General features: G+C 38.3%; 1 protein-coding gene and 3 long non-coding RNA genes across 6 annotated transcripts; 1 reads left to right on the forward strand and 3 right to left on the reverse strand.

The window, feature by feature from the left end:
* Positions 1 to 203: 203 nt before the first annotated feature.
* tp53rk (TP53 regulating kinase) lies at positions 204 to 2684 on the reverse strand. Its single transcript, XM_023292056.3, has 2 exons — positions 2459 to 2684; positions 204 to 822 (listed from the first exon to the last, which is right to left on the reverse strand). The coding sequence occupies exons 1-2, from the start codon at positions 2661 to 2663 to the stop codon at positions 335 to 337; spliced, it is 693 nt and encodes a 230-aa protein (XP_023147824.2). The 5' UTR covers positions 2664 to 2684; the 3' UTR covers positions 204 to 334.
* Positions 2685 to 3751: 1067 nt separating this feature from the next.
* LOC118471764 (uncharacterized) lies at positions 3752 to 5399 on the forward strand. 3 transcript variants are annotated; one of them, XR_008601589.1, is made up of 3 exons: positions 4110 to 4348; positions 4425 to 4917; positions 5120 to 5399. It is a non-coding gene; the product is annotated as an uncharacterized LOC118471764 (long non-coding RNA). The 3 variants fall into 3 exon arrangements; XR_004849105.2 differs by having other exon boundaries at positions 4119 to 4348; positions 4425 to 4558; positions 4641 to 5399; XR_008601588.1 differs by having other exon boundaries at positions 3752 to 4348; positions 4425 to 5399.
* Positions 5400 to 7122: 1723 nt separating this feature from the next.
* On the reverse strand, positions 7123 to 8532 carry LOC129348863 (uncharacterized). Its single transcript, XR_008601590.1, has 3 exons — positions 7760 to 8532; positions 7539 to 7651; positions 7123 to 7416 (listed from the first exon to the last, which is right to left on the reverse strand). It is a non-coding gene; the product is annotated as an uncharacterized LOC129348863 (long non-coding RNA).
* Positions 8533 to 10971: 2439 nt separating this feature from the next.
* On the reverse strand, positions 10972 to 12518 carry LOC129348864 (uncharacterized). The gene is made up of 2 exons (XR_008601591.1): positions 12073 to 12518; positions 10972 to 11221 (listed from the first exon to the last, which is right to left on the reverse strand). It is a non-coding gene; the product is annotated as an uncharacterized LOC129348864 (long non-coding RNA).
* Positions 12519 to 13672: the final 1154 nt, after the last annotated feature.

Consider the following 13672-nt stretch of genomic DNA (forward strand, 5'->3'; position numbering starts at 1 on the left):
TGCAGCTTACCTGTGAGCTGTAATTTGGTTTTAATTATTTTTTCGGTTCTAGAAGTTAGACTTTGTTTCAGGAATTACACTTTTTTCCAAAAATTATATATAATATACTATAACTTTTGGCTTTGTAAGCCCAAAACCTGTAGTATATGTGACAATCCTGTAGAAATCAGCACATAAATTGTTCCAAAATTAAGCACCATTCATTGGTATAAAACTTTATTTATTGTCTTAGTTTACATACAAAGTCTTTTGTGTACAACATCAGCATCATCATTTCAATGGATTTTTAGAAACATAAACACCAGAAGCTCGTCTCTGTACACAGCATGAACCATCATCCCACCATGGACCTCTTCCTCCCTCTCAACCGAACCTCGTCGAGCTTTTTGATGACGGCTGACGACTTCTTGGACGACGCAGCATAGCTCTTCAGCAGCTTCTCAAACAGCTCCTCAGTGTTCGGGTGGGTGCTGAGGAAAGCCTTCTCCAGAACGTACAGGTCCACCCCCTTGTCTTCTGGCAGAGCCGAGATGTAACTCAAGCCGAAGTCGATGAGGACCAGCTCAGACTCTCCGTCCTTTTGACTGCGTCTCAGCAGCATGTTGGAGGTCGTCAGGTCTCCATGTATGACGTCCTCATCGTGCATTTTGGCCAAAATCTGACCGACCCGCTCAGCCAGCTGCTGCAGATTCTGCTCTGTACCGGAGTCAGACTGCTGACTGGATGCAATGTGGTCACGCACAGTCGACGAACCCACGATTTCCTCCAGGAAAATGCAGTGGGAAGTGTAGTCCACAAAGTAGACAACAGGTGCACGTATGCCTGAAAGAAAACAGAATCTGATTTAACTGTATGTGGGGCTGTAAAGACAAAAATATCATCTATCGCTAAAACAAAGCGTAGCATTAACGGATAAGGATGGTGATTTTCTATCTTTTCCCTATTAACAAATCACCTCTTAGTGCTTTTGAATCCTTTAATATTGTATCTTTTTTTAAAAGGAACTGCTTTTCTGTAGTAATCCAGTTTCTAACCAACATTTGTCAAATTGGAGGTGGTAGTAGAGACATGTTTCATCTATCCATTAGCTATGCCACCCTGAGGGTAAAAGCTCAACAAGTAAGAAGAATGACTCAATCAGAAAACCTTCGTTCATTACATTCAATATAGATTTCTCACTTGGTTACATCTATGATTTTTTTTTTCAAAATCCTGTCAATACACGCATAATGGAGTAGGAAATGTTTTTATAAAAAAATGTATCCTTAAAAATTGAACTTTTTCTAAATATACCGCTGGTGTGTTGTGATATAATAACACCGTTTTAAGTCTCCAAATGAAACTTCAAGACTCTCCAGAGACCAAAACCCTCCTCTGATGCAGTGTGATAAAGTTAACAACCATAAATAACAAATAGAAGAAAAGACAATATTCAGAGCCACATTGTTCTGACTTTTTTGTTCATTAAAATTTTCATACAACTGATGTTTTTTTTTTTTTTTTAAAGAATTTCTGGACAACAAAGAAGCTCTAATACACACATAGGAAGAAGACTATCTGGCTTGGATAAACACACACATCCCTAAACCGTTCCTCCAATGTGGTAGTGAATATCCTCAGGTGAAAGCTGAGATTTTGCACGTATTCATTAAATAGCTTGAATATGTTTTGGGTTTTTTTGTCAGTGGCCAAAAATACATGGACCTAACTGTATGTGCTGTTAACCTTGTGAGATTTCTAGATTGTTGTTGTTGTCAAAGTATTTAGAAAGTGCAACCCTACAGTCAGATTCCATGGTGGTCACAGAATCCAGTAATTAGTCTGTTCAAGCCTCTAATGTCTAAAAATATGAATATTGTCTCTCAAAGACACCTGTTAAAGGGCTACACATAGAAAGTTACATCCAGCAACTACTATTTCTCTGGAAGAACTTTTTGGTGTAACCACTTTTCTGCTGTCATTTCCCCCGTACAGGTAGATATAAACAGCACAACCATGCCCCAATTAACCACATACAACCAAAAAATGTTTACACTGATTTTTACTGTCAAAAAGTGTTCACAGTATATTAAAAAATGGACCTCAACAACTAAAAAAAGAGCTTTAGCAAATATTAATCAATTGAGGGTCACAATAAAACCTTAATAAGAGTTCACATGGGCTTCTACATGTCAGTTTTGCCTGCATAAGCAGATGATAAGAGTGAGCAACCAGAATTATTTAGTTTACAGTGATTTATCCCACAAAAAATAACACATGGTGCTACCCCAGTGTGATTGACAACAACAGCAGCATGTTAATGCTAGCTAACTTATTTAACACAACAAATGGCACACATTTTTATAAAAGGACCTAATAATATTTATTTAGTTGCCCTGTAAGTCCCCCTGAGCAGCCTCCGGGGAGAGCAGCAGCTCCTCTCCGGCTGTAACTCACCCGCTCTCCGGCTGTAACTCACCCGCTCTCCGGCAGCGCAGGATGGACCGGACCTCCTGCGTGGTCCGGCGGTGTGTCAGCTTCTCGTCCAGCGTCGGGTGTCTGTAACGTTTCGGGAATCTTTCCTTCACTATAGTCGGTTTTCCCAGAAATTCCGCCCGGTAAACTCGGGCTTCTGCTCCTTGTTTCAGTAACTCTGCTGTTTTCAGGAAGTCTAACGCCGCCATGTTTCTTCTTCTTCTCCGGTTTGCTGAGCTGCTGTTTGTTCGTCCGCTCTGTGTTTACATGGTGCCACCCAGCGGCCACCCAGAGCATTACACATCAGCCAATAACTGCTTTACTAGATGTACAAATAAATCTTTTCTCACACATTCCCCTTACTTTGTACGTTTACCTTTAACCTCGTGTTGTCCTGCGGGTCAAAATTGACCCCGTTTAAAGTTTGAAAATGTGGGAAAAAAAATATATTTTCAGAGTCAAACTTCTGATGTAAACATTTTCCACATTTTTGTGAAATCTTTGAACATTTTTTGGTGGAAATAAGAAATTTTAAAAATGTTTCTTAAGAACATTCACAAAAAAATCAATAAAAATCCTGCGAAATTCGCTGGATTTTGGTTGATTTTTATGTGAATATTTTTAAAGAAAGTATTAGAAGTTTTACTGATATATATATGTAATTACTTTAGATATTTTTAGGATTTTTTTGGAAGATTTTTACTCATTTTTTGAAAACATTTGCAAGAATTTTCTTGCCAAATTTGGGGACTTTTTTATTTAAAAAAAATACAACTTTTAAGGGAAAATTTTAAGGAATTATTGGAATTTTCTTCCTGAAGGTTTTGCAAATTTTCAGAAAATTGGGGAATTTTTTTTACTGAATTTTTTGGATTTTTTTCAGACAAGGAAACAATATTTTTTGGTGCCCATAAATGAGGACAACAGGAGGGTTAATTAATATGTACTTCAGCACAAAATAATTCATACCTAATTTAGATTTTTAGATGACTTTATCTAACTAATCGATCTTTTCTGGGTGACAATAGACAGTTATGGAGTCACAGGAGTGCCACAATAAGATCTAAATCTGTTTTAAAAAAATAAGGAAATAAATGTGTAAATATAAAGAGAAATAAATAAATAAATCTGTTAAAAAATAAGGAAATAAATGTGTAAATATAAAGAGAAATAAATAAATAAATCTGTTTAAAAAATAAGGAAATAAATGTGTAAATATAAAGAGGAATAAATAAAAGAATAAATAAATATATAAATAAATAAAAAGGTCAATTTTGCCATTGCTTTTCCCTTTTGTCATTGCCTTTTCTGTTTTGCCTTTGCTTTGACTTAATGGATTGAGCTGTCAATCAAATGGCTCTGGGCGGGGCTTTCTGTCCAGGTGAGTAGTCAACATCTGATCACAGGATTCCTACCTGACCTCAGCTCCTAGCATGGCTGAAGTCAAGTGATGTCACCATGGTTCTTCAGCTGATTCTACCAGCAGAAACTGAAAGGACTCTGATAGTTCAGTAAGTTAATGTTTATTTTCTTATATGTGCCGGTTTTAATTCACTTTATAAACATCTGTAGAGTCAGATATAATCTGTACCGTGCACTCCAGATGTCGATGGAATTTATTTCTGTGTGTTGACCAGAGAAGAGAGTTAGTGTGACAGGAGGTAGTCTCCCTCCTGGCCGCTGTTGGGCGCCGTGCCAGCGGTGCGAGTACCGTAATCGCTGGGCGGTACCATGCGCCCTTTATATTCAGGTGTGCAGCGGTGGAGCTTCCTGTCCTCCGCTCCCTGCTTGCTTCCGTGGTGGCTGTGGTTTGGCATGACGGCGTTGGTGGACGCAGCCGTTCTCTGGTGTATCCAGCTGTTGTGATTGCCGTTAAGGCATGCTGTCTGAATACGTAAGTGTTCTGCCGCCTTCTTTTATTTTTGGCGTGTGACTACATCTGGTGATCACCATATTTCCACTCCTTCCAGCGTGGCTGAGTGCTGGGGTGAATTCCCCGGGGTGAAGCGGGGATCTGCTGGAGCCCTGCTGGGCATAGGATCACAGGCTCGCTCTGGGTGTGTGTGAGCCGTATTCTTGTGGCTCACAAACCTCCAGTTGCCAGGTACGTGACGGGTTGGTTTCCCCAGCCGCTATTCTGATTTTATGTAATGAGTTTTTTAACTCAGTGTTATTTTTCTTTCCAGTTAACAGCCCGGCATAATCGGACTGCCACCATCACTTCAAGCTGAGCTGCTGTTTTGGTTCTCTTTAATATTTGTTTGGTGAACTGTTTATGTTTGTTTCATTCAGTTGTTTGCGGCGACTTGGAGCGGACTTCTCAGCCCAGCAGGGCTGAGTGCCGTCTGCGTCCGCTGCCTGCAGAGGCTGGTTGTGTTGCTGCTGTGCCAGAACTTGTACAGCTGCAAGGGCTACTTCAGTTGATGGTGTTTTGTTTTCTTTGTTATTTGGAAATTAATTCAGGTATTTCCTTTTGGTGTTTTGGTTTGCTTTGTTGCATTAGTTTAATTGTGTTTTTTGTTATTTTCTTTGTGAGTTTATTTAGCCTTATGTATTGATTTAATTCATCATTTATTGTTCTTTGGTTTTGTTTTCTTTTGTCCACACCAGTTATGGTTAGTTTGGGCACGTTTTATTAATCTTTGTCTCTGTCTTCTGTGTACAGGTGCTGTGGCTTACTGCGGCAGTTATTTCCTGGTGGTGGTGTCTTCTTCACGGTCCCCCCTTTCTTTTGGTTTTGTGTGTGTGTGTATTATTTGCAGTGTCACGGGTGATTCATTTGAGGATTCCTCTCCCCTTTTTGGTTGTCCTGCCGCAGGGTAAGCCCCAGCCTGGGTTTATTTTATTCCTTGTTGCCCATTCTTTCTTTTAGTTGGTATATGTTAACTGGTGTGTGACATTATTTCCTTCCTTACAAATTGTTAATAAACATTGTTAAATTTGAACACGTCTCGCCCCCCTGTGTTAATGGAACCTGTTGAGCCTTAATTGGTTTAGTGACAGTGAAACACACCTGAGCTAGGATTTCCTGGGTGTAAGTCCCAGGTGGCGTTGTCGGGACCATAATTGGTCTAATTGGCTACAAAGATTCCTCGAATTTCGACACATTCGCATCCAGTAAATATTACCTTTAATGTTTGCGATGCTAACCAAGCTAGCTGCTCAGTTGTAGCCTGATTAAAGCTAACGTAGCATTAAGCTAATAATGTTTGTGTTGAGTTTCAAACAGTGTGAGTGTGTTGTGTTACTGTAATGTGGTACATTTAGTTAATTAAACTCTCAGTGGAGACGCTGGTTCACATTAATGTAACATTTAGAAAACCTAAATGTGATTAAAACAGTAAGGTTAAGGTTCTGTGTTGCCAGGTTGGCATTGGACCAGCAGGAGGTTTTCCAGTCTGTGTTCTGTGTTGTCAGTAGTCCTGAATATCTGCTGAGTCTCTGAAGTTAAACAGTAAATCTACTCTGGATGAAGTGGAGAGACGTGCACTGAGCAAGATGGAGGTCGTTCTGACAAACATGGATAATCCACTTCATATCTGCCTCAATGAGCAACGAAACATCGGTGGTGGACGGCTCCTATCCCTGCGCTGCAGGACAGAAAGATTCAGAAAATCTTTCTTACCATCAGCAATTAGACTATTTAATTCTAAAGTAAACAGATGAGACCCCAGACAATTGAATTCCCCTTCGGGGATTAATTAAGTTATTGTATTGTATTGTATTATACTTAGCATATTATAAGCTAAGCTAAACTAAGCTAAGACTGTGATAAGCGAAGCTAGATAGATAGATAGATAGATATTCTATAAAGACTCTAGACCTTTCACATGTACAGATATGACATGATCGAAAATGTATTATTTATTGGGGTTTTTTCCCACTTGATGAATCACAAATGTGCTTTATTTTTTCTTTATTATATTTGTTGCATTTTCATGAGGCTTTGGCAAAGTTGTCCACAACTTCCATGCCAGGAAAGCAAACTGAACTGAGTTGAAAATGAGAGAAAAGACCAGTGTTACATGATAGTGTCGTGGTAGAAGCACTCTGAAGAGAAAAACAGTGTTTCTGTGTCTGCTGAAGGAACTAAATCTGTTCAGTTTTAGCTGCTTAAGGCCTCCACAGGTCCCAGAGCTCCTGCCATATTTGTTTTTATCATTATTTGGTCATTTATGATGGTTTTAACCAGTGATTTGCTTAATGAGATCTCCAAGTCCCTTGTTTGTAACTTCAGCGTTTAGTTGTTATATCTACATCATCATTTGCATCCAAACCTACTTGAGCAGGAACCCAAATAAAGCAGACATTTAGATGATGTATTTCACAGAGAATATCTTCTCTGCAGGGCCTTGCAGGTCACCAAGCATAGCTATAAGCCTTTAATATTTCAATGAGTGTCTGTTTCAGGATTATGTGGCAGGTTAGAAATTCAGTTACCATGGTGATGTACCTGGTAACAAGTGAACCATCATGAAAACTCAAGTTTTCTTGAGTTCAAGCGTAAGTTATATCGCTTTACCCAAAATCCTGCTTTGTAGTACAAACTTAGATCCCAGTGGGGAAGTAGTTTTGGAAGAAACATAAGTATTTAAGTGGATTTACTGTTTAAGGAGCTTCATTTTAACTCAACATAACTGAGAGTGAAGGATCTCACAGAACATTGAATTAGTTCAGAAAAAGTACACACAAATTTAATTAAATTCATCATCAAAACAAGTTGTAAAAAACAGAAAAATATAACAATATAATTATACAAAATACAAAAATACAACAATATAATTATACAAAAAAAACCCATTTACAAAAATATCTACTCAAACATGGATGGGAATATGTTATGGACAAAGGTAAAAATAAAATTAAAAATATGGCTGGAGCTGTCTTCTTCTTCTTCGTCGCTGTCTTTGTGGAATTTCTTGAGATGATCGTCCGCTGTCAGGTGCTCCAAGGAAACTGGAACTGAAAACAAAACATGAATGTTCATGATATATATTTGTAACAATGCAGATGATGTAAATTGTTAAAGGACTGCAGTGTTAATTTTACCAGAGCACAAATGTATAAGGGTCCTATTTTCTTACCTTCTTAGTTGGTTGTGAAGGTTTCAACGCCTTTGATGGGTCTTGAAGAACATCTGGTGATGAAAGCTGTTCATTGTCTCCACTGTGGACCGAACAAACACGGGAATCCTGCCCTGAAGAACCAAAACAAAGTCATGAAGGTGTCCTCAGATGTCTTCTTAAGTATAAAATTGTTTCTTCTGTCACTAAAGCTACCTAGAAGTTCTTAATAAAGGTCTTACTTTGTTGTCAAATCACATGCTCTCCATCTCGTCCTTTGGTTTGGAGTTCTTCATCGCCATGGAAATCCTGGACGTCCAGCAGGAACGTTGAGTCTCAGCGGTCCGGGTGGCTCCTCTTCGCGCCTCACTTCAGTCACGTTCAGCTCAGAGAAACAGAGAAAACCAGAGTGAGAGATCCGACGCTGAAGAGATAAACAGATGCAACGTTTGGAAGCTAGCAGACCTTACCTTTAGCATCTTCAGATGATCGCCTTCTGTGCAGGAAACCATGGAATACTCACCTGTTGTTGGTGGTAGATGCCAGGCAGGACCTCAGGAGGTAGAGCTGGACCTCCATGAGTCCATCAGAGCAGCAGGAGCTCAGACAGCAACAAGACAGTATGAGCTAGGAAAACGGATCCTCTCCTAGAAGATCTAAGAGGAAACTTCTACCGAAAAACTAACCTCCCCCTCTGAAAAACTAAACTCCCCCTCTGACAAACTAACCTCACCCATTGAAAAACTAAACTCCCCCTGTGAAAAACTAACCTCACCCTCTGAAAAACGAACCTCCCCCTCTGACAAACTAACCTCACCCATTGAAAATCTAACCTCATCCTCTGAAAAACGAACCTCCCCCTCTGACAAACTAACCTCACCCTCTGATAAACTAACCTCCCCCTCTGAAAAACTAACCTCACCCTCTGAAAAACTAAACTCCCCGTGTGAAAAACTAACCTCCCCCTCTGATAAACTAACCTCCCCCTCTGAAAAACTAACCTCATCCTCTGAAAAACTAAACTCCCCCTCTGATAAACTAAACTCCCCCTCTGATAAACTAACCGCACCGTCTGAAAAACTAAACTCCCCCTCTGAAAAACTAAACTCCCCCTCTGAAAAACTAAACTCCCCCTCTGAAAAACTAAACTCCCCCTCTGAAAAACTAACCTCCCCCCTCTGATAAACTGAACTCCCCGTCTGAAAAACTGAACTCCCCGTCTGAAAAACTGAACTCCCCGTCTGAAAAACTGAACTCCCCCTCTGAAAAACTGAACTCCCCCTCTGAAAAACTGAACTCCCCCTCTGAAAAACTGAATTCCCCCTCTGAAAAACTGAATTCCCCCTCTGAAAAACTGAATTCCCCCTCTGAAAAACTGAATTCCCCCTCTGATAAACTAACCTCCCCCTCTGAAAAACTGAACTCCCCGTCTGAAAAACTGAACTCCCCCTCTGAAAAACTGAACTCCCCGTCTGAGAAACTGAACTCCCCGTCTGAAAAACTAACCTCCCCGTCTGAAAAACTGAACTCCCCGTCTGAAAAACTGAACTCCCCCTCTGAAAAACTAACCTCCCCCTCTGAAAAACTAACCTCCCCCTCTGAAAAACTGAACTCCCCGTCTGAAAAACTAACCTCCCCGTCTGAAAAACTGAATTCCCCCTCTGAAAAACTGAACTCCCCCTCTGAAAAACTAACCTCCCTGTCTGAAAAACTAACCTCCCCCTCTGATAAACTAACCTCCCCCTCTGATAAACTAACCTCCCCCTCTGAAAAACTGAACTCCTCCTCTGAAAAACTAACCTCCCCCTCTGATAAACTAACCTCCCCCTCTGAAAAACTGAACTCCTCCTCTGAAAAACTAACCTCCCCCTCTGATAAACTAACCTCCCCCTCTGAAAAACTGAACTCCTCCTCTGAAAAACTAACCTCCCCCTCTGATAAACTAACCTCCCCCTCTGATAAACTAACCTCCCCCTCTGAAAAACTAACCTCCCCCTCTGATAAACTAACCTCCCCCTCTGATAAACTAACCTCCCCCTCTGAAAAACTAACCTCCCCCTCTGATAAACTAACCTCCCCCTCTGATAAACTAACCTCCCCCTCTGATAAACTAACCTCCCCCTCTGAAAAACTGAACTCCCCCTCTGATAAACTAACCTCCCCCTCTGAATATAAAGGCAGAACGTTACCTTCAGGGACCCCTTCAGCTGCAGGAGGCTCAGCGACGCCTTCGAGGGAAGAAATAAAAGCACAAAGTCAAGTTTCTGACCAATGAGGACGTCGACATTCTAAAAATATTCAGAGTTTTGGAGCGTCTGGCGATGATTGTGACAAACACAGTTTACTCACGTAAACCAGCGAGTAACCCTCATATTCAGACAGAACAGTTCATGCAGGAAACCATCAGCGGTTCTCAGACATCACAACCTAGTCAACAGTTCTTACCTTTACTGTAGCTGTGCTGTTAAATTACACATAATAACGAGTAAAATCACAGAAAAAGATCATTGATTTACATGTTAACCATCAATAAACAGGACAAAAACTGTACAGAATGTCCACATCAAAAATCATGAGTAAAAACAGTGAAAACATTGTATTATTACCATCTAAAAAGGGTTCATTTTTCAATAATATTGCTTTTAAAAAGGTTGAAAAACTTATAGTACTCTTAATATGATCTATATTTAGACATTTATATTTTTTTTAAATCACACAATAAAACTCTACAAAAATTGCATGTTTCTGCTTTATTAAGCCTGATTCTCTGTATTTTAATGTGAGAAGGTTAAAGGTTAGAAGAATAAATCAGTGCTCGTGCCTGAGACGCAGAACGCGCGCATTCGGTCATTCATAGCAGCAGAAGAGCCGTTTATCACATGAAAACATATTTCAGAGCGGCAGAAATAACTCCGAAATAACCCTAAATATTAAATGACAGATTTGAACACAAGTTCAGTTCAGAACAACACAAATCTGACGGTGACTTTTTTAGCTGTTTTCTTTCCATCTGCACGTTCTGACGTTCTAAAGCTTCTCCTAACAGTTCCATCATCTCCACGGTGACCAAAAACAAACATTTATTGAAAATATGTGAGTCTCCAACTAAAACGATGCCATTTAAGTAAAATTACATATTTTCTTAATATATTGTGACATTTTAAACACATTCCTCATATTTTCTAGGATATTTTATACAGTAAAAATTGAGAAATATCAATTTTACACCCAGAAAAACAACGAGCATCATTCAAATTGTGTTTTTCAACATGTCACCAAAACTCAACAAACTGAACCAATTAATTCTTATTTTCGTGCTGAAAACGCTTCCAGTTTGTTTCTCGAGGTCAATAATGAACTGAGCAGGAGAAGAAAGGGTCTCTTCCTACCTGCAGGATGAAGGTCCAGCAGCTCCCAGCGGACGGACATCTTCCTCTTCTTCTTCTTCTTCCTCTTCTTCTTCTTCTTCTTCTTCTTCTTCTTCTTCTTCCAGAAATAGAGTTCACTTCGCAGAAAGTTTGGGTTTTGTAAATGCTTACCAGAGATCTCCAAAGAGGTCAGCTGTCAGCTCAGGTCGATTTGCAAAAGTCCTCAAAAAGTCCAAGTGCAAACAGGGACAAATGGAAAGTCGGCAGGGCTTTTATAGACTCCGAGGTTCTGGTTCCAGGCCTTCAAATGATGCACGATCCAGAATGACTCTTGATCTGTTTGAAGAGGAGATCTGCTTTAGCTTTTCCATCACCTCTAGCAAATGAACACAATAAAAACCACATTTCTGACATCTATAAACTGATTTTTCCCCCAATATTTTACTATGGCTCTGCTTTGTTAAACAAAAGAAAATAACTAATAAAATCACAGAAAATAAAAACACATTAGCTATGAAAAACCAGGCCCACACTGTAAATAATATCCAAATAGTTTTTTTAATTTTATTTTTTTACTAATTGTAATCAGTTTGGCCATACAATGACACTTGATTTTATTGCATTTAAGTCATCAATAAACTTTATTTTTCAGATACTTGCCCTTATTTGGAAGAACGTTTCTGTATATTAATAACTGGGAAAATAATAATAATAATAATAATAATAATAATAATAATAATAATAATAATAATAATAATAATAATAATAATAATAATAATAATAATATGATTGAATATTATTATTATTCCAGAAAAAATGTCCAAAGCTGTAAATAAAATCTATGTCAAAATCAGTATTTTTTCAGTTTATTTATTTACAATGTGTAGACATAAAATTACACTGATTGTATTTTAATCTGCTGAGGACAAAACATTATTTTACAGACATTTGCTGTTCTTTTCAGCTTTTTGAACGTTACAGGATTGTATCATTATTTAACTTAAATTTTTTGACATCCTTGCTGCCAGATTTTCCAAATGTTTTTATGGGATTTTTTCTTGGAACAGTTTAATTTGAGTTGATATAAAGTTCCATAAAACCTCCAAAACTCCATTCTTGTAACACAAATTAAACACTGATATGTGTCATTTTGTGCGTAAGGAAGGTTTATCTTAATAAAAGTTTACCATCCAGCATCCAGAGAAGCTTGAAGACAGATTATCCTCCTTATTAACCTGGAGTTTGTGTGGAACAGCTGATCTGTTGGATGTGTAGAAGAACACAGAACATTATTCAGTTAGATCCTGTGTTCATGAAGGAACTGCTGCTGTGCCAAATGCATAAAAACACACATCACTGTCAGCCAGGGGTGGACTGGGGCAGAAAATCAGCCCTGGCATTTTTGTCCTAGACCGGCCCACAACATTATCGGTTGACTGAATCAAGCACTGATTTTTGAATTCAAGGACACAAACTGATAGAAAGGTGGGATTTTCAGAACAAAAATTCAAAAACATCTTTGGGGACCTATACAAACTTGCTGACAAGTTGGAAAAAATTGCAATCCAGTAGAGCAGGGGTATAGGGGACAGTCAGAGAAACTTTATTAAAGCAAAGGTCGGGAACATCACAATGTCTGACTGAATTAGTGTGATATATGTTGATGTAACCTGGTAGTTTTATTAGAGTCTGCATGTAATCAATAACTGACCGTCAAATCAAATATAATTATATAATAATAATAATAATAATAATAATAATAATAATAATAATAATAATAACAATAATAATAATAATAATAATAATAATAATAATTTTTATTATTATATATAATCTAGTTATAATTAAATATATATATAAAATTATATAAATATAATTATATAAATTGTGATGACCCTCCACCTGGACACCAGGTGTTCCTGTTGTGTCTTTCCAGAGACCAGTCAGGGTCATCAGCTGATTGAGCCACGCCTGGGATCAAGTGGCTCAACTACTAAAACCTTCGTCACTCCAGTCAAACCGGCTGCCGCTGACAGGAGCTGCTTCCTGCTGGAGCTTCAGCTGCATGGTTTTGGGTTTTTGTTAGCTGTCTTCATGGCACCAGTTTGGTTATTTGCGTTGCAATAAATCCATTTTTAGTCACCACTCTGTTGTTGTCTGCTTGTTTTGCTGCAGCCTTTGAGCCAAGCTGTAAGAAAACGTTCCCACAATTACAAGAGACATCAGTGGGGAAAAAAAAATACAAAAAAAGGAGATTTAAATTTCATTCGAACTGTTTTATTTGAGATTCAATTTGGTCACCAGGGGTGTAGGACAAGAAAAAAATGCATTTTGGGGGGTACTCCAGACTTATTTGGTATTTTAAAAATATTTTCAAGCATTCTTTTCTCCTAGTTTTTTTTTTTAGATTTGGTCTGAGGACAAGTAAATTTACACAACAACTGCATGTTTTAATATTTTGTACATGGATTAATTGAAATTTGATGGATGGGATATAAAATGTCCTCCAATTCTGGAATGACCCACAGTAATGTTGTGCATGTTGATGTGAACGTATTAGCGGATGTTTCTCTGTCAGCCTCAGTAAAAAAAAAAAAAAAAAAAAAGTTTGTGTAACTTATAAATATTAAATTTTTCTATTATCAGCACAACAGTTATTGTATTTAACATTAAATATATGTAATGGTTAACAAAAATTGTGGTTAAAGCTGTTAGAAATATTAAAGCATATGTCCATTATTAACACAAAAGTACAACAATTTGATTGGTCACAAACTTTTTTTAATG

Source organism: Amphiprion ocellaris, chromosome 5 (assembly GCF_022539595.1).
Source record: "Amphiprion ocellaris isolate individual 3 ecotype Okinawa chromosome 5, ASM2253959v1, whole genome shotgun sequence".
Taxonomy (NCBI): domain Eukaryota; kingdom Metazoa; phylum Chordata; class Actinopteri; family Pomacentridae; genus Amphiprion; species Amphiprion ocellaris.